Below are 16,246 nucleotides of genomic sequence, written 5' to 3'. Positions count from 1 at the left end.
GAAGAAATGATGCTGAAGCTGAAACTCCAGTACTTTGGCCACCTGATGCGAAGAGCTGACTCATTGGAAAAGACTCTGATGCTGGGAGGGATTGGGGGCAGGAGGAGAAGGGGACGACAGAGGATAAGATGGGTGGATGGCATCACTGACTCGAGGGACGTGGGTTTGGGTGAACTCCGGGAGTTGGTGATGGACAGGGAGAAGGCCTGGCGTGCTGCAATTCATGGGGTCGCAAAGAGTTGGACATGACTGAGTGACTGAACTGAACTGAGGCAGATCAATCTATCAACAGTATTTGAAATGAATTTGAGGAGAGAGAGGTGATAAGGAAACTAATTATAAAGCTATTAAAATAATTCATGACAGAAGTGATAAAGGTGGTAGCAATGGGACTAGAATAAAGAAGAATTGGAAAAACAGAAAATAAACACATTACCACCATAGCAAAACTACTCAAATACTTATGACCAGATAACAGCATTTGGATACTCTATAAACCTTACTTACAGGGGCTTCCCCGGTGGCTCAGTGGTAAAGAACCTGCCTGCTAATGCCAGAGACACAAGAGACCTGGGTTTGATCCCTGAGTCGGGAAGATCCCCTGGAGAAGGAAAAGCCAACCAACTCCAGTATTCTTGCCTGGGAAATCCCATGGAGAGGAGCCTGGCGGGCTACAGTTCATGGGGTTGCAAAGAGTCGGATGTGACTGAGCATCTGAGCACACATACATAAACCTTACTTACATAGGGTAAAAACTCTTCATCTCCTCTGCATTTGAACAAAACAATAACTGTCTATTTAGTTCTGCTAATTAAAAAAAGAGGAACTATTTAAGTAATAATTTGAAGTGCTAGACTACTACACTCTCCCATTTTTAAACTAATTCTGGATACCAGCACATATTAAAACACAGATTTCATTTGGTAGGGCCCCCTCTGCTGGACCACTGAAAGAAAAGTCTGATCTTAAATTTGGGTTCTTAATTGCTTCTGTGGAATTGGTGAAAATAAGAATAGCTGGATTTGCTTTGGAAGCTCATCAGGTGTATCAAATGCCCTCTTCAGGAGGGGAACCATAAAATATCTTTCTCTATCTTTTCCAAAATAGGAATAACCTTATTGTTGCTTAAATGGATTAATTTTTAAAGAAGAGAGTTTTAGACTCACGGCCATAGAGAACAGATTTGTGGTTGCCGAGGGGGAGTGGGGGAGAAATGGACAGGGAGTTTGGGACTACCAGATGCAAACTATTATACAGACAATAAATAAACAAGGTCCTACTGTACAGCACAGAGAACTGGATTCAATATCCTATGATAAACCATAATGGAATATGAAAAAGCATGTGTATATAGATATATATGTAAAACTGAATCAGTCTGCTGGACAGCAGAAATTCATACAACATTCTCAATCAACTACACTTCAATAAAATAAATTTTTAAAGAAGAGTTTATATTCAAAGCTTACTAACATTCAAATAATACGTGAGGATAAACTGGAATCATCACATTTTTTTAGATGCACGGCACGGCTTGTGGGATCTTAGTTCCCTGAGCAGGGGTTGAACCTAGGCCCTTAGCAGTGAAACAGGAAAGTCCTAACCAGTGGACCACTGAAGAATTCCCCTAGACTGATTTTGTATAGGTAAAGAAATTATGCTAAGAAACAATTTTATATTCTCTGCTCATTAAGAACTAAACTGCAGCTCCTTCATCAAGAGGCTTCTGACTGGGCTCTATCAAAGAGATACCAAGATAGTATATTGGGGGGTAGAAGAATGGGATACGACTAGTATTTTCCCCTGCTTTTCTAAGACTGAATCTTCCCTGCGGCTTCCACTCCTTTTAGAAAAGTTCAGTTCCCACCAAGTAATCCTAGCCCCTGGCCTCCAGAACCCAACTCCTACTTGAATCTCTCCATTTATCACTTCTTGCTTTTTACTACTGCTAATCTTTGGGTTGGGCTTCCCAGGTGGCTCAGTGGTCAAGAATCCACCTACCAATGCAGGAGACACAGATTCAATCCCTGGGTGGGGAAAGATCCCTTGTAGAAGGAAATGGCAACTCACTCCAAGATCTTGCCTGGGAAATCTCATGGCCAGAGGAGCCTGGCGGGCTACAGTCCAGGCGGGTGCAAAAGAGTCAGCGACAGCTTAGCGACTAAACAACAACAAACTCTGCGTTGCTTCACCATCTTTTATAGCTTCTTAAGTCTTCAATTAGCCATGTAACCAATTCTCTGCATAAAGTCCCTCTATGTAAAAGGAAGGGGGACAAAAAGGAAGAGAAAAATGGCTCTAGGCCTTTCTGTTGACTAAACAGTACCCACTGTCCAGCTACCACCACTAGGCTCATCTCATAATGGAAAAGAAACAGTAATCATACGAGTAAACTTTCTAGATCACTTGTACAAACCCATCCTTCTGAAATTGGAGCAATGCTGCTTTGTATTACATGGGTATGCCAGGATAATTTAGGTGAAACCTCAAGATAAACGTGTCATATAGTGATTTTAAAAATTACTTGTACATTAAATTTTTTTTGACATTATTGACTACGCCAAAGCCTTTGACTACGCCAAAGCCTTTGACTGTGTGGATCACAACAAACTGAGGGAAATTCTTAGAGATGTGAATATCAGACCACCTTACCTGCCTCCTGAGAAATCTGTATGCAGGTCAAGAAGCAACAGTTAGAACCAGACATGGAACAATGGACTGCTTCCAAATTGGGAAAGGAGTACGTCAAGGCTGTATATTGTCACACTGCTTATTTAACTTATATGCAGAGTACATCATGAGAAATGCTGGGCTGGATGAAGCACAAGCTGGAATCAAGATTGCCAGGAGAAATATCAATAACCTCAGATATGCAGATGACACCACCCTTATGGCAGAAAGTGAAGAACTGAAGAGCCTCTTGAAAGTGAAAGAGGAGAACTTTAAAATATTTTTTTTTTAATGCCTAGACAACATACTAAAAAGGAGAGACATTACTTTACTGACAAAGGTCCCTCTAGTCAAAGCTATGGTTTTTCCAGTAGTCACGTAGGGATGTGAGAGTTGGACCATAAAGAAAGCTGAGCACCAAAGAACTGATGCTTTTGAAATGTGGTGTTGGAAAAGACTCTTTAGAGTACCTTGGACTGCAAGGAGATGAAACTAGCCAGTGCTAAAGGAAATCAGTCCTGAATATTCACTGGAAGCAATAATGCTGAAGCTCCAGTACTGTGGCCACCTGATGTTAAGAACTGACTCACTGGAAAAGACCCTGATGCTGGGAAAGATTGGAAGCAGGAGGAAAAGTGGACGACAGAGGGTGAGATGGTTGGATGGCATCACCGACTCGGTGGACATGAGTTTGAGCGAGCTCTGGGAGTTGGTGACGGACAGGGAAGCATGGCATGCTGCAGTCCATGGGGTCACAAAGAGTCAGATACCACTGAGCTAATGAACTGACTGAACGTACATTAAAACAAACCACAAGGGTACTGTCAATTCAATGGGGAAGAGCCTTCAACAAATGGTGTTGAGAAAACTGGATATCCTTCCACATGCAAAGAATGAAACGAAACCCCCTATCTCATATCAAATACAAAATTTAACTCAAAATGAACCACAGCATAAACCTTGACCTTGGATTAAGCAATGGTTTCTTAGGTGATGACACCAAAGCAGTAACAACTGAAGGAAAAAAATATACCGGACTCCCTTAAAATTGAACTTTTGTACTTCAAAGGACATTGTCAAGAAAGTAAAAGGACAATCCACAGAATGGGAGAAAATATTTACAAAGTACATCTAATAACTTATTCTTGCCTGGAGAATCCTATGGACAGAGGGGCCTGGCAGGCTACAGTCCATGGGGTCACAAGAGTCAGACATGACTTAGCAACTAAACCACCATCACCACCAAGTGATCTGTACCTAGAACATACAAAGGAATCTTACAACTCATAGCAAAATGACAAATAACCCAATTAAAAACTAGGCAAAAAAAAAAAAACTAGGCAAATTATGCCAACAGACCTTTTTCTAAAGATGATACATAAATGGCCAAAATCATAGGTCATCATCAAAATGCAAATCAAACCCACAATGAAATAGTTGTCTGGGGCAGAATATGGGAAAGTAAATTAACTGCAAAGAGGTATGAAAGAACTTTCAGGGAAGAGTGAAATGTTTTACGTCTTGACTGGTGGCTCAGATGGTAAAGAATCCGCCTGCAATGAAGGAAATCTGGGTTCATCCCGAGGCAGGAAGATTCCCTGGAGAAAGGAATGGCAACTCACTCCAGTAATCTTGTCTGGAGAATTCCATGGACAGAGGAGGCTGGTAGGCTACAGTCCATGAGGTTGTAAAGAGTTGGACATGACTGAGCAACTAACACTTTCACTTTGAGGCATATGTATTTGTCAAAAGTCATCAACCTATACACTTAAAATCCATGAATTTCATATTTTACACACTTAAAATCTATTAATTTCAAATTTGACATTTGGAAGGGTGCACTTATTTTGATATGCTTGTTAAGAACTGTGGGCTTCATAGAAAAACACTGTTTTGGCTGCTAAAACATAGAATTTTCATATTAGATATCATTATTGTAGTATTATTAATGCTAACTTTATACATTACCATAACTACACTGTGTAATTACATTTAGCAGATACTGAATAACTACAAAAGTCATCTCACAAGAAACTATTTTGCTGATAAAAATTTCTAGGAAATTGGTGACATCTCAATAGCTTATTTCCTAGGATCTTTACACTAACAATTTTGTTGTATCAGTATTAGTTGTATGAAATTACTTTTGTCTAACTGCTTAAAAATAGCTGAAGTTCATAACTGTTGAAAGAAAATCTCTTGGATTATCCATGTTATCACTTAGCAAAAAAAAAAAACCACCAATGGAGTTTTAAGTATTCCTTTGCTATTTCTGTAAATTATGCTACAGTTACACTGTACTAACAAAACATTTGAAGCAAGCAAAGATATCAAATTCACAAGTTCAATTTAAAAACAAAAACAATTCCAACAATGCAGTAGAAAAAGTTTCCCTTACCTCATCATCATCATCATCAGAATCATTCCCAAACACTGAAGGTTTTTGCAAAACAGGGTGCAACTGCTGTGCCTTCTTTGGCAAAATAAGCCCATACCTGCATATTTTTTGTTTTGAAATAGAAATTACACCATTATACCTAAATGTTAAAACAGTAATACATCCACTACCTCTTCCGGATGAAGCTACCAAGTCAAAACATGTCACAGAGCTTATGATCTTCACACAACCCTGGTTCTGATTTTCAACGATCTAAAAGCTTCAAAATGCACTTAAGATTTTTAAACTATTATTCTAGGTTAAAGAAGAGAAGTGAATGAAGAGCTCGGAAGTTTTAGATAGTGAAACGATAGGAAAGTTTAAAAAAAAAATGTTAGTGGAAAGCTCAGTTGAGGTCCACTAAAAAGAAAAAGACTCTAAATTATTCTTGTGGCCTAACAAGAGTCAAGAAAACATCCCCCCTCCCCTTACTGGGTATATATCATTTTAAATAAGTTATTAAATAAAATAAAGATTAATGTCATCCATTAAAATTTCTTAAAGATTACATTAACTGAGAAACCCAAGTAGCTATGGGGCAAATTACCATTACACTTTATAAAGCTCACGTGCTTTGTCTTGGAGCACCTGAAAGAACCATCCCATCAGACCCAACTCAATTGGTTTCTTCTCACGTTTGGGCCTTTAAGATGCAGATATAACGGGAAGCCGCATCACAATTGAGGATTATACATCTAAGGTAAAGCTTCCAAAAACATGTAACATTTCCTTTTACGGCAAGGTATACCCCAATTCCCTATGTGCCTACCCTTTTTTGTGGCTTCTCAGCACAACATTCCTAAACCGAGAAGGGAGGGCGGGAATCAGAACTTGAGCTGCCAAGGAGAACAAGGCCCTCTAAGAAAGCCAGGAAATGTCTCTCTTCTCATTTCCCCTGAAAGCATCCAACCGGGGAGAAACTCAAGCGCGGGGTAGGAAGCAAGACTGAGGGGCCTCAGACCGAGCTTTTGGAAAATAGAAAAGTCTCGCTCTCTGCCCCTCAGCCTAACTTCCTTTATTTCCTCACAAGTTTCTCCCTCAAACTTCGGGCTTCCATCCTGCAAAATGTGTGGGGGGATGGGAATATATGTTCCTCGGGATTTCTCGCTTTCCCCGCCTCTATCCCTGACGACACAGCCCCTTCAATTCCAGCGCACTTCTACTCCTCGGCCAAAGACACAGTCGCCGTGGTATCTCACTCCCCAGTCTGACCCTAACTCCCGGATCACTCACTGCCTGCCCGGAATCGCCATCTTGCTCCCGTCTCCGCTGAACGTGGCCGACGCCGACGTAACGCTGATGCAGACGCTGGCGTCATCACGCGAATTCTCGCGGGGCTTTAGGCGGCCTAGAACTCGCCTAGCCGCTGGGTTTGACTTTGGGTTACTTCCGCATTGCTGGGAGTGGAGTCCTTGGCCCTGGGAATTGTTTGAAAACCGACGGATTGCCTCGAAATCAGTGGTAAGAAAGGAATAACAAAATTTTAGGCTAAGAGTGTGGTCCCGGGAATTGTCATCCCCCGGCAATTTGTTAGAAATTGAAAATTTTGCCCCTGTTCCCTTCCTACGGAATCAGAAACGCTGGGATGGGCCCAGAAATCTGAATTTTAACAAGTCCACCAGATAATCCTGATACTCAAGTTTGAAAACCACTGCCCTAGGCAGTGTTTTGTTTTGTTTTGTTTTTAACCCCTGAGGTGTTCAGTGTAAGTATCCGTGGGTGGGAAAGATTCCCTGGAGGAGGAAATGGCAACCCACTCCAGTATTCTTGGCCTGGTAAATTCCATGGACAGAGCAGCCTGGTGGGCTACAGTCCAGGGGATCGCAAAGGGTCGGACATGACTAAGCACGCACCCATTCCTGGCTTAGGGTAACTTGACAGAAGATGAAAATCCACACGCTAAATATATTACTGTTGGACAGTAGTGATGAATAACAATACTATAGTGCCACTGGGTATAGAAAGTAAAATCATACATGATATTAAAAAAATTTTAGTCACATTTCACGTGTGAACCCACTCTTTCTCGGACCATGCCAAACTAGTTGTACAGCAGTTGAGATCTTGTAAACTGCCGACAGAAGGACGTTTAAACTTCCAAGTGTAGTTGTGCGTTTTGAAGTTTTGTTATTAGATACTTGGGCTTCCCTGGTGGCTCAAATGGTAAAGAATCTGCCTGCAATGTTGGAGACCCAGTTTCAATCTCTGGGTGGGAAATATCCCTTGGAGAAGGGAATGGCTACCCACTCCGGTATTCTTGCTTGGAGAATTCCATGGGCAGAGGAGCCTGGCGGGCTACATCCTCGAGGTAGCAGAGTCGAACGTAACTGAGCGACTAACTTTCCCTACTACATATTTAAACATTTAGAGTTGTTGTGTCCTTTTATGTTGACCCCTATACCATTAAGAAATGATCCTCTTTATTTCTTTTTTATCTACTTAATCTAATATTAGTATTTATAACCAGCATTGGTTTTTAGCATAGTATATGTTTTCCCATCCTTTTAACCTATTTTAATCGATTTGTCTTTTTATATAATGCCTAACTTTTAATATAAAGTGGATTTCTTGTTGCTGGCATATTGTTGGGTGTTGCTTTTTATCTAGTATGGCACTTTCTTCCTTTTAAGTTGGTATTTAGAACGTTTTCATTAACGTGAGTATTAGTGTAGTTGCAGCTTGTTTTTTCTTTTTCCTGTCTGTTCTTTGTACCCTCCTCTGCCACCTTCCCCTTGACTTTGGATTAATCAATAAATTTTTACGACTTAGCTTAAGATTTTTTTTTTTTTTTGGGCAAGGTTTTGCTTTAAGGTTTCTAGTATACATCTTTATCACAATCTATCTTCAAGTAACAATGTACCACTCAAAAACTTTTTAAAAAAGTATACTTCCAATTTCCCTCTCTGAAACTTTGTGCTGTATTTTGTCACAAGTTTTACTTCGAACAATGTTGTAAATGCACAATAAATTATTATTTTTCTTTAAACAATTACCCTTTAAAAATATTTTTTAAATAAGAAGAATATATTATTACACACGCGTACCATTTCTTGTGTCTTTGTATCTTTGTGTAAATCTTTGTATCTTTGTGTAGTATCATTATTTTTTTTAGAAGATGGTCAAAGGGTACAGAGTTCCAGATAATAAGTATTTGGATGTAATGTATAATGTGATTAATATAATTGACTTGCTGTATATAAAAGTTGTTAACAGAGTAAATCCTAAGAGTTCTCATCATAAGGAAAAATAGTTTTTATTTTGTATTTATGAGATGATGGATGTTCACTAAATTTACTGTAATCTTTTCGTAATGTATATGTCAATATGCTAAACAATAAGCTGACACAGTGCTGTATATTAATTGTATCAATAAAAATGGAAGAAAAAAGTTAAAAGAATCCACACATGTTCTATTAACTGTCAGAACAATGACATCATCACATATCAAGAAGCCTCTGAAAAGTTCTCTTGCACACTGTTCTGAGGATGAGAGTGAAAAAAGGCAAATAATTTCCTAGCATTGTTAGAAATATAGTTTTGACTTGGAAAATCCCAAAAGTGTTTTAGGGACCTGCAGGAGTCCACAAACCACACTTTAAGATCCACTCTTTTAAATGAATTAATGCTGAAACGTACTATTATAGGAATTATATAACTTTGCATATAGGAATGTGCTGAATGTCTTTTTTCCCCCCTCAAAGTGATTAGCGTAAGGCCAGACAGAAGCCAGATATGAAATCTTGGGGCACAGTGTAATAAAAGGATATATATATATACACACATATATGGACTTCTCTGGTGGTCCAGTGGTTGAGAATTCACCTGTCAGTGTAGGGTACACAGGTTCAACCCCTGGTCTGGGAAGATCCCACATGCCACGGGGCAGCTAAGCAAACGCCACAACCACTGAGCATACACACTGCAATTGCTGAAGCCCCAGGGCCCTAGAGCCTTGCTCCACAGCAAGAGAAGCCACTGTGATGAGAAACCCATGCACTGTAACTAAAGAGTAGCCCCCACTCACCATGCAACTAGAGAAAGCCCATGTACAGCAATGAAGACCCAGTGCAGCCAAAAATAAAAATGAAAAAAAAAAAAAGAAACATATATTGCTTTCTGCCCCTGATTCCTGGTACAGATCTCCTAACACCCTTGTGATTTCCTGAGTAATAAAAGCACGAAGAGCAACTTCTGTTTTGATATTTGATCTTTGACCCTGGTCCCTGGTTCTCTGGGTGATAGGGTTTTTGTTTCAGTGAGGTAACCCTGGATAGCATCAGATGGGAGCTTATCACCAGAGAGACCACACCATAATTAGAAGCTTGGAATTTTCTTTCCCGTCCTATCCTCAGGGAAGGGGAGAGGGCTTTTAAACCAAATTAATGATTGTTCTTGCCTACATAATGAAGTGTCCATTAAGAAAACCCAAGATATGGAATTCTGAGAGCTGCTGGGTTGGTGAAAATAGCCGCCTGCCATGAGGATGGTGCACCCCAACTTGAGGACAGAAATACCCTTCCTGACCTCACCTTTATATCTCTATCTGGTTGTTTACATGTATACTTTATATCATATCCTTTATATAATAAATATGTCAACATGAAAAGAAAAATAATAACTTACTACATGGCTACATCCTAAATAAGCATACATGATCATGATAATGAATAAGCAGCTATTCTGATTAAATTACAAGGTAGTTGGGAAGAATGAAGGAGTAGGAAGTGTGTATGTGGGGGGATGCACACGCTCAGGAAGGAGCTAAATCTCTATTGTATTCTGGGAGGTTAATAAATACTGCCTAATTCAGAGAAAAAAAAAACACATGCCACATGGCATGTTATATCGCAACATGGAGGTGCATGTCAAAACTATAGCCAAAACAGGTTGGCAAACTTTTTGTGCAAAAGGTCAAATAGTAAATCTTTAGATTTTATGGCTCAGAGGTCTCTGGCAGCTACTCACCTCTGCCCAGGGGTATGAGAGAAGTCACAATTTGGGCATGACTTTTCCAATAAAACTGTATCATGACAGGAAACTGGCTAGATTTAGCTTGTACTGTTTATTAACTCTTGAGCTAAAAGAATTGAAAATAGTTGACTCAGAAGCAAGGAAAATAGGGGTAAGGTGGAGCTGGGAAATGCTCTGGTTTTGACAGACCTTGTATGACAGAGGATTCTTTAAACTATGAACATGTGTTACTTTGCTTAAAATAAAAAGAATCAGTAAAGGGTAAATAATAAAGCCTCCCCCCACCCCCCGCCTGGGCTATCAGCTTCTTAAAGAGAATGAGTGGAGAATTAGTTACACAAAATTATAGGCTCAATATCCTATATAATTCAAACTTCTAAATTGGAATGTTGGATTCTGTATTCTCCTGTTGCCTACAGGCTGTTGTAATGAAGCAGTTGTGCGATTTTCCCAAAGCTAGAGGGCTGATTTCTCAGTGTTGCAGACAGTTTGAGTTCTTCAGTTACTTGGCCTAGTTTGCACAAGGCTGGTAGTTGCTACAGTGGATCTGAGACTTGAAGTCTTCTAATATTTTGAACCTGTATTTGGGATCTTTAATGGGAGAAGTTGTAATGACAGAAGCAGGGTAAGCCAGTAAAAGGCAGCATCATCACTCCCATACTTCTGTTACACAACAGAGAATTCTGTCTTAGACTTGCAGAGATAAGATTTCAAGCACATAACAGTCAACTAGACTTGGATGCGAGACCACTGTAGGACCCTCAGCACCCAAACTTAAGGATCTTGATTTAACTTTTTGACGCTGCTGCTGCTGCTGCTGCTAAGCTGCTTCAGTCGTGTCTGACTCTGTGCGACCCCATAGACGGCTCCCCCTGCCCCTGGGATTCTCCAGGCAAGAACACTGGAGTGGGTTGCCATTTCCTTCTCCAATGCATGAAAGTGAAAAGTGAAAGTAAAGTTGCTCAGTCGTGTCCTACTCTTAGCGACCCCATGGACTGCAGCCTACCAGGCTCCTCTGTCCATGGGATTTTCCAGGCAAGAGTACTGGAGTGGGGTGCCATTGACATTAGTATTACTTATCCCTACTCTTTCATTCTCTGCTTCCTTTTGTGCCCACTCTTCCCTAACTGACTACAGTTGACTCTAGAACAACAGGTTTGAACTTCTTGGCTCTACTCACATATGGATTTTATTTTTTCAATAAATACTTGCTAGATAACTACAGATCCATGGTTAGTTGAATCCCCAGAGGCAGAAGGCTGACCAAAGTTGTACGTGCATTTTTGACTGTACATTGGGTGGTTCACCCCTAACTCCTGTGTTGCTCAAGAGTCAACCTACATGTTCAGCTAACTTGTGGTGTCTGGATGGCAGCATGCTTCAATTTGTTTAAGGCCTATCGTGACATTTTTGACTTCTCTAAAAAATACCCTTCTAGATGCTACCCTATTGCTATTTCCCAGTTTGGTTTGTCAGTGGTTTGGGTGCTTTTTATATTAGACTATTTCACAAATTGGTCTCCCTTTGGCAAGTGGTCAACCCCAATTCAAACAGCTGTGGCTACAGAATCAGGGTCATATGGAACGAAACTTGGCCACCTCGAGTGTTTCACCAGTTATGATTTGTGGGCAGGACAGTTTAAGCTCAGGCAGTAGACTGAGCAAAGGAAAAATAGGGCAATGACTAGGAGATGGAACACCCACCAAGGGGAATTACAGTACCTACAGGAGAGAGAAATAGGCAATATTTAATTAATTGAGCTTGTCTGTTGAGGTCTTTATAATAAGATCATGTGGGGGAGAGCAGGAACACAGAGTTAAGGATGATGTAGGGTGGGGTTAGGGCTTCCCAGGTGCCGCTAGTGGTAAAGAACCTGCTTGCCTAATGCAGGAGACATAACAGACATGGGTTCGATCCGTGGGTCAGGAAGGTCTAGGGGCGGGCAACGCACTCCAGTATTCTTGCCTGGAGAATTCCATGGACAGAGGAGCCCGGAAGGCTGTGGTTCATAGGGTAACACAGTCAGACACAATTAAAGCGACTTAGCATGCACACAGGGTGGGGTTAGGTGGAGTGGCATTGCATAAAAACCTTACAGAAGAGGAATGAAAAGTCCCTAAATTACCTGCAAAGGGTCTTCTGAGTCAGTAATTGAGAATGTCTGTGGAAGTTAAGGGCTACTGGTTGCTTGATCACATTTAGATTAGGAAGGAATGGGAAGTCAGTCTCAAGAGACTACATATAATTCTTTTTATATAAAATATCCAGAATAGACAAACCCATAGGAAAAACAAGATTTGTAGTTTCCTAAGACTGGAGTGAGAAAAATGGGGAGTATTGCTAAAGGTATGGAGTTTTTTATGGGGGTGATGAAAATCTGAAATTGTTGTGAATAGTTCCACAATTATGTGAATATACTGAAAACCATTTAGTTATACACTTTAAGTATGTGAATTGTATAGTATATGTGTTGTATTTCAATACAGCTGTTAAAAGGGCCAATAGGAGTTTCCAGTTGAATTCCAATATCATTGTCTTGAAACATTTATTTTGTTCCTGGACCATGAAAAGCTGTAATTATCAATATAAAAGAAAGTGATATGGAAGGTCTTCAGTATGCAGTGTCATTGTTACCTATAAGCTGTAGAGAAATCTAAAAAAATAACCAGTTAATCAAGTCTGAGCTTCTGAAGTATATGTAAATACAAGTAAATTAATAAATCTATTGAGTCAAATAAATAGATTTAACCATAAATCAATATCTAAATTTTAGTCAAGTACAAATAACATCTTCTTCACTAAAAAAATAAGTATCTGGTGTCAAGGGATAGGATTTTACTTGAATGATAGTTAAATAAATTTAAGCAATCCGCCTTGTTGGTTGCTTAATGTTAAAGTAGTTTCCAGGAACTTGCCTGGTGGTCCAGTGACTAAGACTTCACACTCCCAGTACAGGGGGCCCAGGTTCAATCCTTGGTCAGGGAACTAGATCTCATGTGCTACAAGTAAAAGTTCACATGTCGCAACTCAAGATCCCACATGCCAAAACTAATGCCTGGGGCAAGCAAACAAATAAACAGATTAAAAATAAATAAAGTCATTCCCAAAAGAATGATAGCACAATTGTTAGCCTAGTGAAGTTTGGAAAGTGTTGATGAAATATCCAGTGTACTGCCAAGAGCAATAAAACAGAAATCGACACGTGAAGTTGCTCAGTCCTATGCGACTCTTTTCGATTCCATGGGCTGTAGCCTACCAGACTCCTCTGTCCATGGCATTTTCCAGGCAAGAGTACTGGAGTGGGTTGCCATTTCCTTCTCCAGGGGAATCTTCCCGACCCACGGATCGAACCCAGCTCTCCTGCATTGAGGGCAAATGCTTCACCCTCTGAGCCACCAGGTAAGCCCAACAGGACACGTGGGTGCTCCTTACTCATTGTAACCTAGCTAACTCACTCTTTGAGCTTATTTCCTCCTTTATGAAATGGGGATAATCATATTGAGTCTGCCAACCCTGCAGGTTGGGGAGGATCAGATGAGCTAGGATGTGAAAATACTTCAAGTTAAAATGTCATGCAGATGTGTGATATTTGTTATCATTAAGCTGCATGCCATTTCGTTATTAATAACCTAATACCCATCACGATGGATCAACAGGTCACAGTCTGCAAAAATTTTCCCTCCTTGCTGCCTAAATGCTATTTGTATTCACAGTGGACCCCTTAAAAGCTTGTTCTGAAGCCATCAGAGTGTGTGGCTATCAGTTTAATATCTTCAAGAACATTGTTCCTAGAAATGTTGCAGCAAATGCCCTGAAAAGCTCACTTCCAAATATGAAACAGGCTTACAGGTTAAAACTGGGCATGGGACCGGCCAAGAGATGAGGGCTGGTAAATAACACTGCCATCTTATCACCGAAGGTTAAAAAGGGACCTCCAGTCTCAAATTATAAGATGTTTGGAACGCATTACATTTTGTCAACCAAATAAAGAAAATGAAGTTTAATTTCCCAAAATTTTATTAAAAATGGACTCTGTCATCAGATATCTTACTGCAAAGATGAAATCTCACAACAGGGCAGTAAAGTTTGCTGTAATAACAGATTTAAATAAATATAAATTCTGCAGTTCTTGAACTCATGAAGATTTTGTTATGAAAAAAAAAATTTTTTTTCCCATGAGTCATGGGCAAACATTTCCCCATAATTTCTATTTATTGAAATAACTTTTAAAGTTGTTAGGGTAAGTGGGGGTGAGGGAGTGGAGATGGGAGCAGAGAGGATGCGGTGCTCATAAAAGCCTTTGAAAAATTACAAAAACAATTCCCAGTCCATTTCTTAAAATCTTTATTATATTTTTTTGATGTAAAAACTGTGCTCTTTTGATGTAAAAACTGCCATTCCCCCCCTAAATACTTGTCTGTTCTTTACTTTGTGCCTGAAAATAATTACAGTAACTCACTCAACCAACCACAATAGGCCCACAGCAGATAAAATGCTAAAACTAAAAAGAAACTTTAAAATATATTCTATAACATACATTTGGTTATGGCTACCTTAACTGGAAATTTTCTTAGATCAAATTTCTCCCTCGGAGGCACTTTTGGTTTTAGAAAGTGCTGAGGTAAAGGTCTAGGAGAAAAATATGTCTACGTGGCACTCCTTTCCAATTGAAAATATTTTTATAATTAACAAGCAAAACTGAACATGACAAAAATACCCTAAATACAGTAGTAATTCCATTATCATTTCCCTGGCAAGCTTCCCCCTGGCATTTTTGCATACACATAGGAGTCAGTCTTGGATGGCAATGGGGGTGAAATAGCACTACTTATTTTTTTGTTTAGCTTTATGAGAGCTAAACAGATGTGTGCCCAATGGTATAAGTATTCGATGGCAGAATTACCAAGTTTCCATACTTCAATTCGAGAATGATCTGTACCAAAAAAAAAAAAAAGTGTTAGTTTTGTACTTTTACTACTAAAATGTATTTTAATACTAAGATATAAGAAAAATTATGACAAAAGTTCATTAGATATATTTTGAGTCAAAACCATAGCAGAGTCTTATTTATGTAATTATAGGAAAATGGATAAATTAATTTTGGTATATTCATTATAATGGATCTCAACCCAGGGCTCAAATCTGGGTCTCCCGCATTCCAAGTGAGTTCTTTACCATCTGAGCCACCAGGAAAGCCCTATAATGGAACCCTATGCAGCATTTAACATATTCAATATGACCAAATTTAAGACCTGTTTAATGAAACTTATCTTGGAGAATGTTTTATGTGCTCTTTAGTAGAATGTGAATTCTGCTGCATTTGGTTAGAATATTTAGTATATGTCTGCTAAGTAAATTTAGTCTAATGTTTTATTTAAGGTTGATGTTTCCCTATTGATTATCTGGATGATCAATCCATTGATGAAAATAGGGTATTAAATTTTTCTACTATTATTATGCTGCTATATATTTTTTAGGTCTGTTAATATTTATTTTATGTATTTAGATGCTCCTAAATGGGTCCATGGGGTCGCTAAGAGTCGGACATGACTGAGTGACTTCACTTTCACTTTTCACTTTCATGCCTTGGAGAAGGAAATGGCAACCCACTCCAGTGTTCTTGCCTGGAGAATCCCAGGGGCAGGGGGAGCCTGGTGGGCTGCCCTCTATGGAGTCGCACAGAGTCAGACACGACTGAAGCAACTTAGCAGCAGCAGCAGCAGCATGCAGCATTTAACAAAGAACTAAAGCTGAGCTACATATGTCATTGTGGATATTTCAAAAACACATTGTTGAGGGAACTTCCCTGGTGGTCCAGTGGCTAAGACTCCTAGCTCCCAATGCCAGGGGCTTGATTTCCATCCCTGGTCAAGGAACTAGATCCCACATGCCACAACTAAGACTCAGCAGTAACTCTGAGCAAAACATACTGTTGAGAACAAAAAGTAAGCTGTACAATAATATGTTCTTTTGGATACAGTTAAAAACAATTTTAAAACCTGCAAAATAATAATATATTGTTTATGGATTCATGGGCATGTTGTAAAAGTAGAAATCATGCATGAAACTACCAAATTCATAATAGTATTAGCTCTAGGGAGGAGAAGAAGAGAATGAGATATGGGAGGAACATAGAAATTCTCAACTGTTCCTGTAATGTTTTCTTTC

At 39.5% G+C, this 16,246-nt stretch overlaps 2 protein-coding genes and 1 long non-coding RNA gene across 13 annotated transcripts in view; 1 reads left to right on the top strand and 2 right to left on the bottom strand.

Annotated features, from left to right (window-relative positions):
- NSRP1 (nuclear speckle splicing regulatory protein 1) overlaps nt 1-6,422 on the bottom strand; it is a 42,388-nt gene extending 35,966 nt beyond the window's left edge. The window contains exons 1-2 of one of the 10 annotated variants that reach the window (XM_069603001.1): nt 6,344-6,422; nt 5,069-5,165 (exon numbers count right to left, since the gene is read on the bottom strand). In XM_069603001.1, coding sequence (XP_069459102.1) covers nt 5,069-5,165; nt 6,344-6,360 — 114 coding nt within the window. In that variant the 5' untranslated portion in view covers nt 6,361-6,422. Of the gene's footprint in view, nt 1-2,652; nt 3,559-3,819; nt 3,928-5,068; nt 5,166-5,876 lie in introns of those variants that run through there. The other 9 variants (XM_069603004.1, XM_069603000.1, XM_069603005.1 and 6 more) reach the window with 9 other exon arrangements.
- Nucleotides 6,423-6,440: 18 nt separating this feature from the next.
- Nucleotides 6,441-16,246, top strand: part of LOC138447312 (uncharacterized) — a 46,798-nt gene continuing 36,992 nt past the window's right edge. For both annotated transcript variants that reach the window (XR_011259782.1, XR_011259783.1), the window contains exon 1: nt 6,441-6,568. This is a non-coding gene — a long non-coding RNA (uncharacterized lncRNA). The remainder of the gene's footprint in view (nt 6,569-16,246) is intronic.
- Nucleotides 14,406-16,246, bottom strand: part of EFCAB5 (EF-hand calcium binding domain 5) — an 88,519-nt gene continuing 86,678 nt past the window's right edge. Inside the window, exon 22 of the mRNA XM_069602987.1 lies at nt 14,406-15,011. Within this exon, the coding sequence (XP_069459088.1) occupies nt 14,821-15,011 (191 nt within the window). The 3' untranslated portion in view covers nt 14,406-14,820. The remainder of the gene's footprint in view (nt 15,012-16,246) is intronic.

The sequence above is a fragment of the Ovis canadensis genome, chromosome 11 (assembly GCF_042477335.2).
Source record: "Ovis canadensis isolate MfBH-ARS-UI-01 breed Bighorn chromosome 11, ARS-UI_OviCan_v2, whole genome shotgun sequence".
Lineage (NCBI taxonomy): Eukaryota > Metazoa > Chordata > Mammalia > Artiodactyla > Bovidae > Ovis > Ovis canadensis.
Note: the sequence above shows the minus strand (reverse complement) of the source record. Positions and strands in the feature narration are given on the sequence as shown.